The sequence below is a fragment of the Mus caroli genome, unplaced genomic scaffold (genome assembly GCF_978045245.1).
Source record: "Mus caroli unplaced genomic scaffold, Mus_caroli_1 scaffold_5, whole genome shotgun sequence".
Lineage (NCBI taxonomy): Eukaryota > Metazoa > Chordata > Mammalia > Rodentia > Muridae > Mus > Mus caroli.
Genome location: NW_028227260.1, coordinates 22,046,067 through 22,065,886, shown reverse-complemented (window position 1 = coordinate 22,065,886; position 19,820 = coordinate 22,046,067). Strand labels below are relative to the sequence as shown.

General features: G+C 39.1%; 1 protein-coding gene and 1 pseudogene across 2 annotated transcripts in view; one reads left to right on the top strand and one right to left on the bottom strand.

Annotated features, from left to right (window-relative positions):
• The window catches only part of Vcf2 (VCP nuclear cofactor family member 2), a 28,156-nt gene extending 8,945 nt beyond the window's left edge, over positions 1-19,211 (bottom strand). Inside the window, exons 1-2 of one of the 2 annotated variants that reach the window (XM_029473220.2) lie at positions 19,029-19,211; positions 1,078-1,177 (exon numbers count right to left, since the gene is read on the bottom strand). In XM_029473220.2, the coding sequence (XP_029329080.2) occupies positions 1,078-1,177; positions 19,029-19,033 (105 nt within the window). In that variant the 5' untranslated portion in view covers positions 19,034-19,211. The other variant, XM_029473218.2, reaches the window with a different exon arrangement.
• LOC110287031 (ragulator complex protein LAMTOR4 pseudogene) lies at positions 9,456-9,770 on the top strand (annotated as a pseudogene).
• Positions 19,212-19,820: the final 609 nt, after the last annotated feature.

The window sequence follows — 19,820 nt, the reverse complement described above, 5'->3', positions numbered from 1 at the left end:
TTATTGCTGTTTCTTCCTTGGAACTGAGCGTGAGGACATCAACCAGTTCCCATGTGATCAATAGCAGAGGAAAGGTTTGGCATCTGTATTAGTGTAATCTACACACTTGCCTTAAACTCCCCATGGTCTGTCCTACTCAGTCATCAGAGGGAGAAGGATACTGGGAAGCCATTGTTCTGTATCAGCAATACAGACATGCACAGAAGCTTCTAGGCTTAGGGTTTGGACAGACATATCTCATACCTTTGATCCAGGAAGCACATTTACATGTAAATGCCTAAAGTTGCTGACCTTGGAAATAAAGGCTAGTATTTATACTTGAGTGACTGTATGCAACAGCAAACTGTATTGCTCAAGAGCACTAATTCATTGGCTAGGGTAGACCTGGGACCCAGACTCTAGATACATTTTATACAAAACTTACCCGTGTTCATGTCCTAGAGGCAGGAATGGTACTGCTGATAAACCTTTTTCTTCTTTCTCAAGAAAGGTAAAAGTCAGCCCATACTTACTCATTGCCTGATGAGACTTGTCCAGAAAGACATTACAATGCTCTTTCCTTGCTATGTTATACTTCCATTCAAAGCCTGCTGTTATAACTACCCAATAGTAGCTATTAAATTTAAGACTTCTGGATTTGAAATGCCAGCTCTTCAGTGCAAACATCACTAAAGCTTTCCAAAATGCCTTTACACAACTCCGGGTTTGATTTCAGTTTTTCCAGGGAGGAGCAAGAAGATCATTGTAGCTAGCTACTATCATAGGGCTCTGATCTTCAAATTCATTACTGTTCTAACCATATCAAGTGAGGTAAGGTTTTTCCTCCCCATTTGTGCAGTGCTGAAATTTCTTCCTTGCTGTGCTTAGGAAAGCCTCCTTGTTGACCCCTTCTATGTTTTATTGCACAGTCATACCATTCTTGGGACAACACTAAAATCCCTGCTCTGGCTCAAAGCCACTAAAGCCCGTGAGAAAACATTCACAAGGGCACCTGGGATGGTTCTCTTGCCATTGTGGGGATGGAAATGAATTCCATATTGTGAGTAGTGAGTCAGAAGGATCAGCTATAGTTCCTACCTCTATAGCATGATGGTCCTGTATGTCCTGGTCCTTCTTAGTCCTCTTTGAACGAGGGGGACGGTAGTTGTCATCCTCATTATCATCTGGTCTTCTTTTCCTGCAAAGAGTTTTCAAAAGGAGGACATCTATCATTCAGTAATTGATCTTGGATGATTAACTTGCAGCCCTGTGCCAAAATCTACATCTGGGGTCTTGTTTAGGAAAGAACCATGCAGTGCTGCTCTGATGGACTTCCATTCTGCAGCAAGTGGCACTAAGCAGTGGAGGAAACATGTCAAACAGGAACTCTATGTGTACCCAAAGCCCAAGTTCAATTCCCCCAATCAGCATGTCAATTTCAACCACTGTTTCAAGCCAGAAACAAAGAATTGTAGGGTCAATGTTAAAACTCTACCTGACCAAGCCCATCATCTTATTCTTAACCCACTCCAGTTTAGAAGAATTATTAGTTTTGTTAAGATTCATCTTTTATCGATCTGCTGTTGTATCACTTTGGACAGTGAACTGAACTGATACTTCCTGTGTGCTGTTAAGGCATTTCTGTTGCTATAACAGGAATTATTATGTCATTTGACTGCCAGCATCACAGTATGGCTGATTACTTCCTTGAAGCCATGTCTAAAAACTGCTTTAATAAAACCAGATATAATGATACATGCCTGTATTACTAGCCCGAGGCTAAGGCATGAAGCTATACCTGTATTTCCATTGTTACTTAGGCTATAAGTTCCAAGCCAGCTGGGCTCTTTTATAGTGAGACTCTATTTCAGATCAAAAAACAGTAACCACACTACTCATCACTAATTTTGTTGTGGTGTTTGCCATTATACTCCATATCTTTCTGTTTTCTTTTATTTCACAATAGTCTCCCTAATAGTCCAATCTGTCATCAATCTCACTACCATGACTTGGCTGGTCTTGAATTTGCTGTAATTCTCCTGCTTCACCATCAAGAGTACAGTCCACTCACCTGATCTTAAAAGTTCTGCTGAAATCCTGTAATTTATTACAGAAACATTCTTTTGAACTGCTTAATTAGAAACTATCTTATGTGTTTACTATTCCTTAACACTGTTAGTTTAACCGATATCCATTCTTTCATTAGTCTTCCATCTTACACTCAGCTTTAAGAAACTCAAAATGCCATCAGACTGCTTGAATATCTTCTCCATTGCCTTTTCCCTGTTTCTATAAGCAGTGTCTAATTGAAAACTGAGAACTGTACATCCCTCCCTGGATCTCCTTTACCATGTCAAGTGCTAACTTTCAAAATGAGTAAGAATGAAAAGAGTGGCTGGAAGGGAAGTTCTCTTGAATACTGGCTCAGTCTCCTCTTCTACAGGATGTGAAAAATCAGTTCACAGTTGAATAGCTTATCAAACGGTTTCTTTATGCCATAAAAGTTGAGGATATAGTTAATGTTGTATTATCTATATAGAGTGTTACTGAAACAGAAATTTCTCAGAAGCAAATACAAGACTTTTTTTCTAGGTATTTCATGCATACCAAAAGAACATCAAAATTTAGTAGCTAGCTGTGAGAAATAAAGAGTACTGCAAAAAAGACTAGCTTCCCTTCACACAGTTTCCTGTCAAATAATTGTGTTCTTAATTACAATAGTTTTTATTAGTTTGGTTTCTAACTTCACATATATTATATTCTCCTGAGCCCTCCTACCTCATCACATGATCCAAATCTCTAACAATTTAAGCTGACACCAGATCTTGAATACCTTATCATTTAACCTTGAGATGCTTTCCCAAATCTTAATTGTAATAAATTGACTAGGATTCATAACTGTGTCTGTGTAGAAAGACAACAAATATACTGAGATCCAATCAGAACAACACATGAAGCAGCAATAACAAGTCCACCATACTACCCAAATAAATTCCATGCTGTACAGCATTTACTTAAACCTCACATACTGAAGAAAGTCACTTTCAACCTGGAAAGATCTGGGCTCTGTTTATTACCAGTCAGCTACATGTTTTTCTGTTCAGTGAACTAACCTTACTGAAGCTAATAACATTGATTTTCAACACAAAATAGTAAATTCTGTAAAATAGTAAATAGAAAAATTATATAGAAAACCTGTTACAACACAATGCTATGAGAGCACTGATATGCATACACATAAGTATAAAAGCCTGAAAATGCAAACATTTTAGCTCACAACACTCACTAAGCACAATCTACAATAAAGATGTTCCTTTGGGTACTACTGGGTTAACATTAAGCATAGATCTCAATTCCTGCCCTTACAAGCTTGTGTGATGATGGTTGGTTTTGGATCATGAGTTAGTGTGTTTTGATCTCCTGTTTTACTGAAGCTTTCAACACTTTACATTTTAGTTTTCAAACAAAATTATGTATAGTGTAAAAAAAGGTTATTTTTCAAAAATGTAAAACTGAGCTCTAAAGCAATATGTTAAATATACTTCATGAATGAAAATAAGTGAATTTTTGCAGTGCATTATGAATGCTTAATCTCTCAGCCATAGGACTATGGATAAGATAAGCTTTGTGTATTGTACAGTATACACCTCTCAAGTTTTCTAGAGTGAGAACGAATAGTCACTACAAAGGATGACCATGTGAAGAAAGGCCTGTAAATCCCAGAACACCAATGTGTCCAAGAAACTAAACATCTTTCAGAGAAGCAGAAGTGCCAAGTTGCTAAGGTATCTTCGACATCGAAATGAGAGAACTGAACATTTGAAACTCTAAAGGGTTGTGTCTCTAAATGATGAATTTACCAATAACCTTCCTGAAGGTAGCATACCACCACCACGAAACGCACACACCAGAACCTGCATAGCACCATCACCAGAAGAAAGGGCTTCTCCAGCAAAAGGTTCTACATTTCCGAAGTGAAGGGTGATTCCACCAGAGGTTCTTTTATCCTTGAGAAGAGTTTTTGCTATCCTAGGTTTTTTGTTATTCCAGATGAATTTGCAAATTGTCCTTTCTAACTCGGTGAAGAATTGAGTTGGAATTTTGATGGGGATTACATTGAATCTGTAGATTGCTTTCGGCAAGATAGCCATTTACTATATTGATCCTGCCAATTCATGAGCATGGGAGATCTTTCCATCTTCTGAGATCTTCTTTGATTTCTTTCTTCAGAGACTTGAAGTTCTTATCATAAAGATCTTTCACCTCCCTAGTTAGAGTCACACCAAGATATTTTATATTATTTGTGACTATTATGAAAGGTGTTGTTTTCCTAATTTCTTTCTCAGCCTGTTTATTCTTTGTGTAGAGAAAAGCCACTGTTTTGTTTGAGTTAATTTTATATCCAGCTACTGCACTGAAGCTGTTTATCGGGTTTAGAAGTTCTCTGGTGGAATTTTTAGGGTCACTTATATATACTATCATATCATCTGGTAGAATCACCATGCCTGACCTTGAGCTGTACTACACAGCAATTGTGATAAAAACTGCATGGTACTGGTATAGGGACAGACAGGTAGACCAATGGAATAGAATTGAAGACCCAGAAATGAACTCATACACCTATGGTCACTTGACTTTTGACAAGGGAGCTAAAACCATCCAGTAGAAAAAAGACAGCATTTTCACAAAATGGTGCTGGCACAACTAGCGGTTATCATGTAGAAGAATGCGAACTGACCCATTCTTATCTCCTTGTACTAAGGTCAGGTCTAAGTGGATCAAGGACCTCCACATAAAACCAGAGACACTGAAACTTATAGAGGAGAAAGTGGGGAAAAGCCTCGAAGATATGGGCACAGGGGAAAAATTCCTGAATAGAACAGCAATGACTTGTGCTGTAAAATCAAGCATTGACAAATGGGACCTCATAAAATTGCAAAGCTCTGTAAGGCAAAAGACACTGTCAATAAGACAAAAAGGCCACCAACAGATTGGGAAAGGATCTTTACCAATGCTAAATCAGATAGGGAACTAATATCCAATATATATAAAGAACTCAAGAGGGTGGACTCCAGAAAGTCAAATAACCCCATTAAAAAATGGGGCACAGAGCTAGACAAAGAATTCTCAACTGAGGAATATTGAATGGCTGAGAAGCACCTGAAAAAATGTTCAACATCCTTAATCATCAGGGAAATGCAAATCAAAACAACCCTGAGATTCCACCTCACACCAGTCAGAATGGCTAAGATCAAAAATTCATGTGACAGCAGATGCTGGTGAGGATGTGGAGAAATAGGAACACTCCTCCATTGCTGGTGGGATTGCAAGCTTGTACAACCACTCTGGAAATCAGTCTGGCGGTTCCTCAGAAAATTGGACATAGTATTACCGGAGGATCCAGCTATACCTCTCCTGAGCATATATCCAGAAGATGTTCCAACTGGTAATAAGAACACATGCTCCACTATGTTCATAGCAGCCTTATTTATAATAGCCAGAAGCTGGAAAGAACCCAGATGTCCCTCAACAGAGTAATGGATACAGAAAATGTGGTACATTTATATAATGGAGTACTACTCAGCTATTAAAAACAATGAATTTATGAAATTCCTAGGCGAATGGATGGATCTGGAGGGTATCAATTTGAGTGGTGACACGAAGAGCAGAACTTTGAAGATGACTATAGAAATTCCAAGAAAAAAATCAAAAGACATCAAATTATAGAAGAACATAATAATCACTGTGTGAAAAAAAAAATCAGCCGAATTCTAGATCCCATTGTGAACAAGAAAATCCTTGTAGAGTAAAACATATGAAAGGCAGGTATGTGGAGATGGAGATATACTTTATGTTTATTCATCCCTAAATGTTCATATCACAACCCAGAAAGAAAATCACCCAGGTTAGGAACAGAAAAAGAGACAAGAAAATATAAAAAATGTGGGCATGCCTTTAGGTCGCCTCAAAGGTTTCTGAGTCATGTAAGTATTCCCACTGAAAAGAAACTGAAAGTATATGGAATGGAAAAGCCTTTGCTTATTCTGGGTCCCTGTGAAAATATGGAAGGTCACAAGAGAGAGATACTTTAAAGGACAGAATAAGAAAGTGCTATTATCCTAAGATCTTTTTATCAAAGATGACAGAACATAATGAAGAAAATTCATCAATGTTAAATACCTGGGAGCATGTCTGTTCAATAGAGAAATAAAAAATAACATGCTCTGGGGAGAAATCTTGATTAGAAGAGATACACAAAATCATCAGATTACCAATAGAGAATAAATACACAATAGATCAAAACCACATAAATGTGCAAGATAAATTTATCATTTGTAATACTGTCACAAACCTTTGGAAATTTCTCATTCATTGGAGTGGCACCAACATTACATTACATGAAGTGCTTGATACAAAGAAATTTGTGCACAAGGCTCAAAAAATTACATAACTTGCAGTAGATGCTCTGAAAGTTTTCAATATATGGGGTCTGTAAGATACTCACTGTGAAAATAGATCTTATGACTACTCATTTTCTAATTTCATTCTTGAAAATAAGTGCTAGGTAAAATAATTCTCTAAGTCAGCGGTTCTCAACCTTCCTAATGCTGTGACCCTTTAATACAATTCCTCATGTTGTGATGACCCCCACCATAAAATTATTCTCACTGCTACTTCATGACTATAATTTTCTACTATTGTGAATCATAATGTAAAAATCTGATGTGCAGGATATGCTATGTGATACTGGGGTGGGACTCAAACCATGAGTTGAAGACTGCTGCACTAAGATTTATTTAAGCAGCAGAGCATAAACTTACCAGGTAGTATTATTTTTAATTTGGATGTAAACTAATTTCAATTAATGAGCATTTGAGAAATTTGGGTTCATTTAAGGTTTATTTATTTTATATATGTGAGTACACTGTCACTGTCTTAAAACACATCAGCAAAGAGTATCAGATCCTATTACAGATGGTTATGAGCTACCATGTGGTTGCTGGGAATTGAACTCAGGACCTCTGGAAGAACAGTCAGTGATCTTAACTGCTAAGCCATCTTTCTAGCATTCTAGCATTTGTTTTTGTTTTGTTTTATTTTTTAAATTGCTGGGCTTTTCCTATTAGCCTCATGCAATAGGTTCTCTCTCTTTCTCTCTCTTCAGATGAACCTTTAGATGGTTTTAATATTACTTAATTTGAGATATATATTTTCCTCAGAATATATTTCTGTATATAATTTTGAGAGCTTTTAAACTGTTTCATACAATGTATAAATTAATAAATGTTATATTTCTCAGATACAAAGAAGATATCTATAAGGTAATCATCATCTACATCAAGTATACAAGTATTTTTAAAAGAGGGCTTGGGTTATAGCTCAGTGGTCAAGTGCTTGCTTAGTATGCATGAATCCTTGGTTCACCCCCTAGAACTGAATATAAATTTAAAAAGTAAAAAACAACAACAAAGACCCTCACGTGCATATATATTTAAAGGTATGAAAATCCTTCTCAAAGGATTTTAAAGATATTATTTTCATCTCTACTTATAACAATACACAAAGGGCACATTGCCTAAAACTAGAGAAATTGTTTATTTATGGTATTTGTTGTATAATTTTTATAATTGAAGAAAAATATAGGAACTTTAAGATACATTGTAGAAGATACATATGCTAGAATACAAAGAATTTGAATTTCCAAAAATGTATTCATTATTTAATATGAAAACTTCAGAATTCAGTATTGAATAACATACTTTGAGAGAATATATTGGTAGTATTTGAAAGGGAAAAATTTAATGTGATATACAAAACACACTGAAATAAGATGTATATGAGCTCTTCAATGATTATTTCCCTTATTATTTTCTGTACAAAATTAGAATAGAAATGAATTGCCAGGTTAGGAAGATGGCTCAGTGGGGAAAGGTGTCTGCCTCCAAGGCTGTGGATATTCCCAGGACCCAAGTGATAAAAGGAGAAAAAATATTCCCAAAATGTGTCACCTGAATTACACATGCATATGATGATGTGTGGGTGTGTGCTCACACACAAGCATGCGTGTACACATGTGTGCACACATACACACACAGGATTTTAATTTTTAAATGTATTTTATGTGCATAGGTGCTTTCCTACCATGTAATTTGTGCACTACATGCATTTGTAGTTCCAATAGAGGCCAGAAGAGAGCACTGGATATCCAGAAACTAGAGTTACAGATTTCTGTGAGCAGTCATGTAGGTACTGAGAATCAATTTGGGTCCTCTGGAGGAGTAGCCAGTACTCCTAACCAATGAGCCATGTCTCCAGACACACTTAAAAAATATAGTAAAAAAAAAAAAATCAAAGTCAGAGAGTGTATGTGCTGAGATATCCTCAGTAGATTAAGCAACAAGTACCAGCCCTATCCATCCATCTAAACAATGAAGTCAGGATACCAGAAGACAAAGATAGTAAGCAGATTTAAAACACTTTACCATGCAAAAATGGACGCCCTCTCTAAGTGTGGAATGGTAGAACTGTGATTAGCGAAGCCACTACACATTCTCTCTCTGTCTCAATCTCTCTCTCTTCTACTCCTCCCTCCCCGCCCCCACCGTCTCATCCAAAATAAATGAGTTTGCAGAGAGAAGACTAGAACAATATGCCCTACATACACTACCAAAGTCTACATGGAAAAAATAAAAGTGAAACTGTAATCAAAAAAGCCCGTATTGTGCAAATGAGCTGTAAAAGTCCCAATCCTCCATGCTTCTAATCTGCCTCCCAGCTCTAGCTTATTTCCTCCCTTGGAAGTGTATTCCTTCCTGATAAACTGCATCTATTTCTGCTGTTACCTTCATTTCTTTATTCAGTTCCTCATTGGGACACAAGAACCTGGAAATCCTAGCAGATGGCCATAAAACCCCAATTTCCACTGCAATCACAGGTGCCTGTAATCTCAGGACTGGGGAGACTAAGGATTCCCAGGAGTTCAAGGTTAGCAATTATCAGGTTAACCAAGACTACATATGCATAGCAAGGCATGCTTCATAAGAGATAACTACTATACCTAGTAGCAAATACTGTAGATATCAACAAGAATAACAATCTACCCTCGCCAGACGCCAAGCAAAAAAAAAAAAAAAAAATCTCTTGACTATTAATGTAAAGCATTATCTACCTGAAACAGGTATTTATTTACTTCTTTTAACATATATGATTTGGAGACAGCACATCACATATGTGGGGTCAAGTTATCAATAGCATCAAGAAACATGAAAAAGAATATAAAGGTTTACCAATGGCCATTGTCAGTCTCTAGACAACATATTGGCTTAGAGGATGCTTTTCTGCCCTGGAATCCAAGGATGAGTAAAAGACACACCCAAGTAAGAATGTCAAAGCCTTTTTGTAAATTGTAATAACATACTCGTACCCACAAGAAAGTGGAAGGAAACATCCTTTAAGAAACTGCAGCCCCTGCACCAATGCCTGCAACAACTTCTGCACTGACCAAAGGGCTTGAGCAAATCCCAGACCAGTTTGGCTTCCTGGTGCTGAGCGAAGGTGCAGTGCTGGCATCATCTGGGGACCTTAAGAATGATAAGCAGGTAGCCAATGCCATCTCAAAGCTGGTCAGCACAGCCTGTGGCTTCAGGCTGCACCATGGCACGAACATCCCTTTCAAATGCCTGTCTGTGGTCTTTGGTGAACACACACTGCTGGTGACTGTGTCAGGAGAGAGGGTGTTTGTGGTGAAGAGACAGAACCAAGATCCATGCCTATTGATATCTGAGCTATAAGAGGCACTGGCTGGAGAAGAGGCCTGCCTCTGGGGCCTGGGAGAGGGTGGAGGCCGGGGGAGGCAGGGACACTGTCTTCTACTGTGCTTGCTGCAACTGGACTTGTGCTCATCACCTCCTGACCCCCACCCGAGGCAAAAGCTTAGTGACTTCTGTGCTAAGGGAAACTATGACTCGGGGAGCCGTTTTCTTCCCTTCTGCATAATAAACACTAGTCCAACTCTTCCAGGGCAAAAACAAAACAAAACAAAACAAAACAAACAAACAAACAAACAAAAAACTGCAAATATAAGGCCAGAGAAATGACTCAGCAGTTAAGAACACTGGTCGCTCTTCCAAAGGACCAGGGTTCAATTCCCAGCACCCAAATGAAAGCTCACAAACTCCAGGAATCTGATACCCACACAAACAGACATGCAGGCAAAACACCAACACACGTGAACTAAAAATACATATAAAAAAGAAAGAACTTTAATCCCAGCACTAGGGAGATCTCTGAGTTTGAGGCCAGCCTGGTCTACAGAGTGAGTTCCAGGGCAGCCAGGACTACACAGAGAAACTCTGTCTGAAAGAAAGAAAGAAAGAAAGAAAGAAAGAAAGAAAGAAAGAAAGAAAGAAAGAAAGAAAGAAAGAAAGAAAGGAAGGAAGAAAGGAAGAAAGGAAGAAAGGAAGAAAGGAAGAAAGGAAGAAAGGAAGAAAGAAAGAAAGAAAGAAAGAAAGAAAGAAAGAAAGAAAGAAAGAAAGAAAGAAAGAAAGGAAGGAAGAAAGAAAAACACACCTCATGCATAAACAAAATAATCCAGAAGAAATGCTCCTGTATTCAACAGATGCTGGTGTTGAGGATAGACTAGACATTGCTCTGTGAATGTCCTAGTGATCGAGGTAGGGTTAAGGGAGTGGGGTGAGGAGAGGGAATAACTTGTAGAGCTTGGGTTCTTTGTTGTTTAACATTTACATAGGAATTCAAGGGTTACTTTTGTTTTCCAAATCAGGTCTGAAAGAACTTTGTCATAATAGTTACTCATTACTAGGACCAACCTATCATAGACTAATTATGTATGTGCATATTACCATAATTTGCAGGAATTGTACAGTAAAATAATTACAGATTTAATGTGCAAATATACGTTCATGGAGAAAACCTCTAAAGCAAGAATCACCGAACAGAATATGTGGGTAAAAATTGTTTTTATTTTTATTTTAGCCATTCTGATAGGTGTAAGGTGGAATCTCAGAGATGTTTTGACTTGCAGTTCCCTGAAGACTAAGGACTTTGAACAATTCTTTTAAGTGCTTCTCAGCCATTCAAGAGTCCTCTGTGGAGAATTCTCTGTTTAGCTCTGTACCCCATCTTTTAATTGGGTTATTTGAGAGTTAGTCTCTAGTTCTTTGTAAATTTTAGTTATTAGTCCTCTCTCAGATGTACTCAAGAGATAGCACATGCTTGCAAGGATGTGGAACAAGGGGAACACTCCTTCATTGCTGGTGGGAGTGCAAACTTGTACACCACTTTGGAAATCAATCTGGAGGTTCTCAGAAAACTGGAAATAGTTCTACTCAAGACCCAGCTATACCACTCATTCCTAGGCATATACTCAAAAGACAACCCAACATCCCACAAAGAAAATTGTTCACCTATGTTCATAGGAACTTTCTTCATAATAAGCAGAAGCTGGATACAATCTAGATGTCCCTCAACTGAAGAAGGGTAAAAGAAAATGTGGTACATCTACACAATGGGATATTGTTCAGGTATCAAAAACCAAAACATCATGAAGTTTGCAGCAAATGGATGGAACTTGAGAATATCATCCTAAGTGAGGTAACCCAGTCCCAAAAGGACATGCATGGTATGTACTCACTTATAAGTAGACGTTAGCTGTAACATACAGCTACCATGTTATACTCCACAGACCCAAAGAAACTATACAAGAAGGAAGGTCCAAGTGAGGATGCTTGAATCTCACTTAGAAGGGTGAATAAAATATTTGTAAGAAGCAGATGGAGGGGAAAGGGGGGATCAGGATCAGGTGCAGGGAAGTACAGGAGTGATGGCTAGATGGCCATGAAAATGAATGGAAATCTGAAACTGACTGGGGGGCAGGAGGGAAGGGAGTATGTCCAGGTCCAGACAGAGACCTGGGACATGGGAGGAGCCCAAGAATCAATGGGGGTGACCTTAGCTGTGACTCACTACATTGAGGATATGGAACCTGAAGAGGCCACCTCCTGTAGCGAGGCAGGAACCCCAATGGAGTGACAGAGACACCAACACACCCACAAAACTTTCAACCTAAAATCTGTCCTGTCTACAAGAAATGCAGGCACAGGGGAGGGAGCAGAGACTGAAGGAATGGCCAACCAATAACCAGCCCAAGTTGAGACCCATCCCATGGACAAGCACCAATCCTTGCTACTATTAATGATACTCTGTTATGCTTGCAGACAGAAGCCTAACATGGCTGTCCTGAGAGGCTCCACCCAGCAACTGACTCAGATAGATGCAGACACCCACAGCCACAGACAGACAGAGATTGGGGACTCTCATGGAGGAACAGGAGGAAGGATTGTAGTCCCCAAAGGGGAAAGGAACTCCACAGGAAGACCAAGAGTCAACTAATCTGCACCCTTGGGGGCTCTCAGAGTCTGAACCACCAACCAAAGAGCATGCACAGGCTGGACCTAGGCCTCCCCGCACATATGTAGCAGTTGTGCAGCTTGGCCTTCATGTGGGTCCTGAACAACTGGGGCTATCCCAAAAGCTTTTGCCTGTATGTAGGATATGTCTTCTAGCTGGACTCGGTGGGAGAGGAAGAACCTAGTCTTGCAGAGACTTGGGGAGGGGGGCTACTGGGGGGTGCACTTGCTCAAAAAAGAAGAAGAGGGGAAGGGGAAAGGACTGTGGTAGGGCATGACAGGGAGAGAGGCAGTGAGTGGAATATAAAGTAAATAAGTAAAAAGTAAAATTAATTTTTTTTAAAAAGTTTTCATTAATACTCAGAAATGTCTAGTATATAGTGTAATAAAATCTATTTGCAAAGGTGCATAAATTCCAAGGCCAGAAGGAAAAAAGAATGAATTCCTTGGCTGTACCACTAAAACAAGGGCACCTTGGAAAGAACAGGGCTTTGTTCAAGATACAGGGAGTTGTTTGGAGGCAATCTTGAAGTTGGTATCTTAATCTCCAGCTCCAAGACAGTAACTTTTTTTAAAAGCCTCCATAATAGAAAGAGGCTCTGCAGTGAGGATTTTTTTTTCCCACTCGCAAAGGGAAGGTGCAGAGAGGCACACTGCCTCAGGAAATACTGCTATATAAGGATTAGAGAAGTGTATAATAAGCATTGACATCAGAAAAGTCCATCTTTTCTGAGAATTTCTACTGCCAGCCAATTAAATAAAGATGAAAAGCCAACTGAGAAGACTGACCGGAAAGACCATACGGAGAACTCACAACTGCCCATGAAGCTAAGTGGTCTGCACCAATAACAGAAGCCTCCCTTAGTTCCACTCACAGAACCATTAACAATAGCATAAGAAAGTCCCTACCACATCTGAAATATGTTGCTCCTTGTAGTATAGTACTGGCGAATTCCAAGCCTGTCACAGGAGTCCTGAGAGGCCTTGCCAGTCTCCCTCTTGAGGCAGGCCTTTCCTTCAAATGCTGTAGTTCCTTGCTGGCCAAGGGATGCAACCGCTGAGGCAGAATGGAACTACTGATAAGTAGGACCTACTACTGCCCAGGAGGCCACGTGAGAGGGGTGTGCCAGTCCTTAGACATACTCCTCCCACTTCTCCCAGCCTTTGATAGTTACTCTCACTTGGCTGCGCTTACTATCTTCCCTGTAGCCTTCATCCCCTCCAACCCTAAATGCCCACCTCATGGCCCAGGACACAATGCAGGCAGCCAATGGAACCTTTCCTCCTGGGGACCTTATTCCCCTCCAAAATCTCCTACTGGTAGTCATGCCCCGAGCATGCTACTGTCCAGTACCGGCCAAGTACCTCTACTTACATCTCTGCTTCTGGTCAAGTATAAAAAAAAATAATAAAGCTTTCTTAATATTTTAACTCAAACCTCAAAGAAATCGAGGGTGGAAAAAAACCAAACTACCCACATATTTACTTAAGTGGGTCTTAAACAGTACTGTGAGCAAACAAGGCCCCATGACGGGTAGACCTTGACCCAGGCTCAAGAGACCACCCCTTCCAGTCCAAGCTCCGTCACCACTCCTATTTTCCTGAAAAACAATAACCCAACAAACAAAACTCCTTTTGTTTTCTGGCTGTTTCTTCAACTTTAAGAACCAGAGGATAGCACCAACTAGGTAGGAGAGTGTAAGAGAAGACCCCCTTTCATCTACATCCCATCGGATATCCCTTCCCCAAAAAAGTCTCTTGCACATAAACGGTTTGAAATTTACTGGGATCACAATCTCTCTAAGTTTTCTTCCCCGTGTCTCAAACAAGAAAAGACAATGGAGAAAAGAAAGAAAGGGAGTAAACTTAACCGTCCCTAGGAGTGCCTCTATGTACACCCAGAAGTAACCACTATGCTAACTTAGTCTGTAATACTGGTAAGCTGCTACCTAGGCATAACCTTAACCAAGAGTGCCTCTATGTACACCCAGGAGTAACCACTATGCTAACTTAGTCTGTAATACTGGTAAGCTGCTAACTAGGCATAAACTTAACCAAGAAATATGAAAAAAAAATCATCTTTTTTCAAGGTAGCATATCTTTGCAACCTTCTTGGACTCCCTACATCATATCTTCATTTATCACTGAAAAACAAATCTCTAAAGAGTTGGGTCCTGTTCCTTCATGTGATTGTGTGTATCTTATCTTTTCCAAACAGCACAAGATTTTTTTTTCCTAAATTCAATTATCTGGCATTATAGGTTATAGAATGTTGTAGCAGAATTCTTTGTGTGCCATTTTGAAGATATAAGGAAAATTTTGCTCTCCCTAACGGTGTACTTCCAGAGCTGGTGGTCTTATGTGGCAAAGACTGAGTATATATGCTTCTAAGAATCAAAGCTCACAAGCTTCCTGATGTAATAAAACACCAGAACACATGGTCAGGAGTGGGACCTGTGTTATAACATGAACAGCAAGTCCCAAGAAGGAGACTATGTGTTCTATCCCCTAAAGTCTTAGTGTGGTAAGATTGTTCAGAAATATCCATCTCAAGGAAGTATGACGTAAAATATGGGAAGAGGGGGATTCATATTAACCTGTTTCTTCAACTGAGAGACACCAAGGAGAACCCTGAGATAGGCCAATAACAGAACTGAACCATCGTGGCAGTTTACATAGGGCAGGGAGTCAAGTATGCAACTTTGATCTTTTTCAGATTATAAATTTGCACATGGAAATATCTGGAGTGCATGGCTGACAGAATGGTCCTAGAGAAATGTTTGGGTTGTTTTACTGTTCATTTATTCATTGTTTGTTGTTGTCCCCTGCCCCTTTTTGGCATAACTGGATGCTCAGCCCACAGATTTAATTGTACTGTGGAAGAACAAAGCCACTTCCAGCCGTAATATATTCCTTTTAAAATTAATATCACACATAAAATCTTAAAAATTCATTTTCACAAGAGTATATAACAATGTACAGGGCTTAAATGTATGAAAAGGTACTAAGGCATAAATAACTTAAAAAATATTTTTTTAAAAAAAAGACAACAAATTCAAATCTCAACACAGTAACATTTTGAAGGTTAACAGTAATCTCAGTACACAATGGTGCAGATACTGGCAAGGTTTTACGTCAAAGGAGTTTTGTAGTTATCTGTCCAATTGGCAGAAAGCCACAGAAGGCACACTGTTTAAAATGAAGACATTGATGTCCTAACAATGTTTGTCATAGCATTATTTTTTCTTTGTCAGAAACAATAAAAGAACTGTTAATCATGTTATAGGACAAGATATGATAGACTTGGGAAATTTGAATTTTAAGAAACTATAGATGGTAGACTGGGGTGTCATATGCATTTAATCCCATCACTCAGGAGGCAGAGGTAGGCAGATCTCTGAGTTCAAAGCTCTGAGTTCTGAATCTATAGAGTGAGTTCCAGGATAGCCAAGGCTACACAGAGATACCCTGTCTCAAAAAAGAGAAACAAAAAGAAAGTATGCTAATTACCTAATAGGAAAAAACTATTTCGTAATCTAATATTGAACAGTACATTACCACAATTATGGAAAAATGAATGCAATATGCAAAACACATTAAGAAAGGATTACACTTTTTCATTTATTCTCTTCCATATATTCCAAAGTGACTACAACAGAAATGAATTAGAAAGTCAGGGTGGTGACACACTTCTCTGATCCCAGAACATGGGAGGCTGAAGCAGCAGACTAGAAACAGACTGACCCCCACAAGCAGACCCTATTTCAAAAATAACCAACAAAACGAGCAAACAAAAGATACTGCCATTTCATCACATGGGATTAATAATAAATTAATAGTGAATATGTGAAAAACATTTCTTCAGTAGGTTGTGTAAACTCCCAGACCTACTGGACAGGATCAAAGAAGCAGTCAGCCTTCTCCATAGGGACAATGAAGTAAAACTGGCAGATGACAGAGAAAGCAAGTAGAGTTCCTGTGGGTCTTCTCTCAGTGCTGACATTCCTTTTAAGGTGGAAATGGTAGAAGTTATTATTGTTAATGGAGCTACCACTCCCAGCCACACCTTGTATTCATCTCTTCCTTTGATAACATCATCACTGCTTACCACCCCCTCAGCTACAAAAGGAAGAAGATACCTGTTTCCACAACTACTAGCTCTGCCCTCATGGGTGAAGGTTAAATTTATGTGTGTGTATGGGCAGCTTTGATGAATCAGAATGTGTCTTACTAGTGAAAGTATAAAAGCATGTAATTGTGCTAAATTACCACGAGGGATATGGGGAACAGACATATATTGGAGTCCCAGAGGGTAGTGAGTGAGTTTAACAACTTATAGTTAGGGAACTATTTAAACATGTAGTCATTTTGAATTTTTATTTGGAGTCTTCAAAGCATTTTGATGCAGACTACCTTACAATAGTGGAAAAATGAAAGGAGGAAGCTAAAACTGAGCGACAGGGGAAGGAGAACTAGATGGGACTGTCAGCTCTGCACAGAGGAATAAAACGGTGGAGCATAGGCTTCAATGCTAGGAGGGAGGCAGCAGTACTTCAGTGGCAGTGTGTATACCTGAGTGCTTCAAGCTCCAAGTTCTACCCCCAGCAGAGAAGTGGGGGGTAGGGTAGTAATAATAATTACATACTGGAAGCTACAACCGTAATTTAAAAGGAAAACATTTATAATATATGTGTCACTGTGGGGTTAATTTCTACATCTGCAACATTAAATCAATTTTTCAAAATTTATACATGATGGAGAGTGCACAAAAAAACCAAAGTTCACATACAATAGGAATTAACTTTCATGCAAAATGTACTCATAAAATAAAAGGTTTGACTTATTTATAATATTGTCAAAGCAAATTTAATTAATATAAAAAGTTTGGACTTGTGAAGCCAATAACTGCTTCTAGAAATATAAGACTATGAAAATATTAAAATATTAAGATTTTCCTCCTTGACTCCGTTCACTCAAAATTATATAGTGCTTTTCCTACTGAAAGGTAGGAATGAGAACTTCAAGAGGTTACATCTAAGGAGATTTGTATCATACCCAGATTCAAGTAAATAAATACATAATAAATAAATAAAATGCTGATTTAAAAATCTTTCCCTACTATGCATGTCAAGACAAATAATAGAGATAGCAATAAGGTGACATCTAGTAGTGAGGCCTCAAACTAAGGACCTGTTGCACTATTTATGCAGGCTATCAACACTGAAGCACACATTAAAAGCATCATCCTTCGTATTTGTGGCAACTCTGGCACACAGATGTGGAATCACATTCTACATTATACACTCTTTTGTAGAATACATTTTTGTGCTAAATATAAGAACAAAGACTCTGGGAAGGAATGTAAACCTGGAAACAAAGATGGTTTCAAATTCCAGTAAGATACTTATTACATAGTTTAAATGGAAAGAGAAGGCATATAGAAAACTGTTTAAGCACTACAGGATATTATGAAATGTCACATTGTATTTGTAAACAAAATTGCCCTGCCGAAATCAAACACTAATTCATATATACATCATATCTATTCAGAACATACTGCTAGCCACTTTATGTGCTTAAAAATCGATGGTGAGTAAAAAAAGAAACAAACTAATACAGATCTTGTCCTTAGCAACAATACTTTTATAATATTTGATATTGAGATGGGGGCTGTGGGTTGTTTGTATTTTCATATCAGTTATTAAATAATTTTGTCACACTGAAGAAAATGTTCAGGTGACAATGTGACTCAGCAATTACATATGTCAATGGAATTTTGTCTTATTTTCTGCATAAGTTTTTAAGATGATAAAGCAAAGGTATAAATATGCATCCCAGTATGTTTAAAAGACCCGTATGGATTAGAAAAACCTCTGAGGCAATTACCATAAAAGTGCAATTAATGGTGACCACTGGGTTTTGGGACTGTAGGAAAAAACTGTTTTCATTAACACTTTACAGAAATATCCAGACGGAAGTGCAACAAAGTCTATACTGAAAGAACACATTGATAAAGGTCGATAAACCCCAGGGAAAGCAGGGGGTAGAATAATAAGGCTTTTCAGAGAAGCTAAAATACAAGTAGCTGTAGCGTCTAGGCTGCCTCACAACAGTAAAGCCAACTTGAAAAATAAAGGGATTTGTTCCAAGGCTGTGAATATCAACAAGGTAAACTCTAGAATTTATTAACTCAATTGCCAGTTCCAGACAGGCAGAAATCTTACTGGGGAAAGGGAAGGGGAGGGGAGGAGAAAGGGTAAGGAGAGAAGGAAAGAAGGAAAGGGGGGAAAGCCTCTTTTAGTTTAAAAAGACTCACAGTATTTTTTCAAACACATAGGGCAGAAGAGAAGGGTCTGTATGGCACAATACTGCCATCTAAGACTTTAAAAAAAACAGACAGGCACCCACATCGGAGGATCGTCCATCTTCGGAGGATCATCCATCTTTTCCGCTGCTTTTCTGCCCACAGCCCATAAGATGAAGGCTGAGAAAGACAGGTGGAATGAACAACACACACCGCACTCAAACCTGAGCAAGGGGACTGGAGAGCCATTCAAACAAAGGAAGCCTCTTTTAAGTCCCGCCCGCGAAACCATGGCAACAGCAACAGGAAGTCCCTACCACATTGGAATGATGAACTCTTCTTAGGTAAGGATTGGCTGGTTCAGAGTCTGCACGCATATGCTGGGGAGGTTGTTGCCAGTCTGGCTCGAATCTTCTGCACTTTCCTTCCAATGCTGTAGTTGCCTGTTGCCTAAGAGACGCGGTTGGTGATGTCCAGAACCTGTTCCCGACAGCCCCCTGCGTCTCACGCTCAAGACGCATAACAAGGACATGCTCCTCCCACTCACCCCAGCCTCGAACCCACTTCTGACGCACTCACTATCCTCTCGGCCCTCACTTACCTGAATCTAACTACCCACAGCAGTGTCCATGACACCAAGCAAGCTGCCACTGAAACCTCCCATCCTTTGGGGCTTTCCCCACCCGCGGTCACACCTGAGCAGCAGGAAAGAGCGTGCCTATAGGTCTAATAATGGATAGGCCCCCTCCCTGTATCTGAGCTCCCTGTGAGGCAAGCTCCCAGCCATCTGAATTGTTTTAGCTCTATCCTAACATAAGCGAAAAAAAATCATATTTTGTAACAAAAACAGGTTCCATTTTATAATGGAACTGTACGCTACCTTTTTAATGACAGGTTTGCCATAAAAAAAAAAAAAAAAAGACAGACACACACAACAGTTCTTTACTTTTCCTGGGGTCTCCTGGGATCCAAGGCAGGGCTTGGGCCAGAGTGTAAGAGAACTTCCCTTACAGCTTAGCTACACTAAAGTACAATCCCTTTATTTTGAGGCAAGGAGGTGATAAGAAAGGCCCTGCTTCAACTACTGCTCCCTCCATACACCACACTCC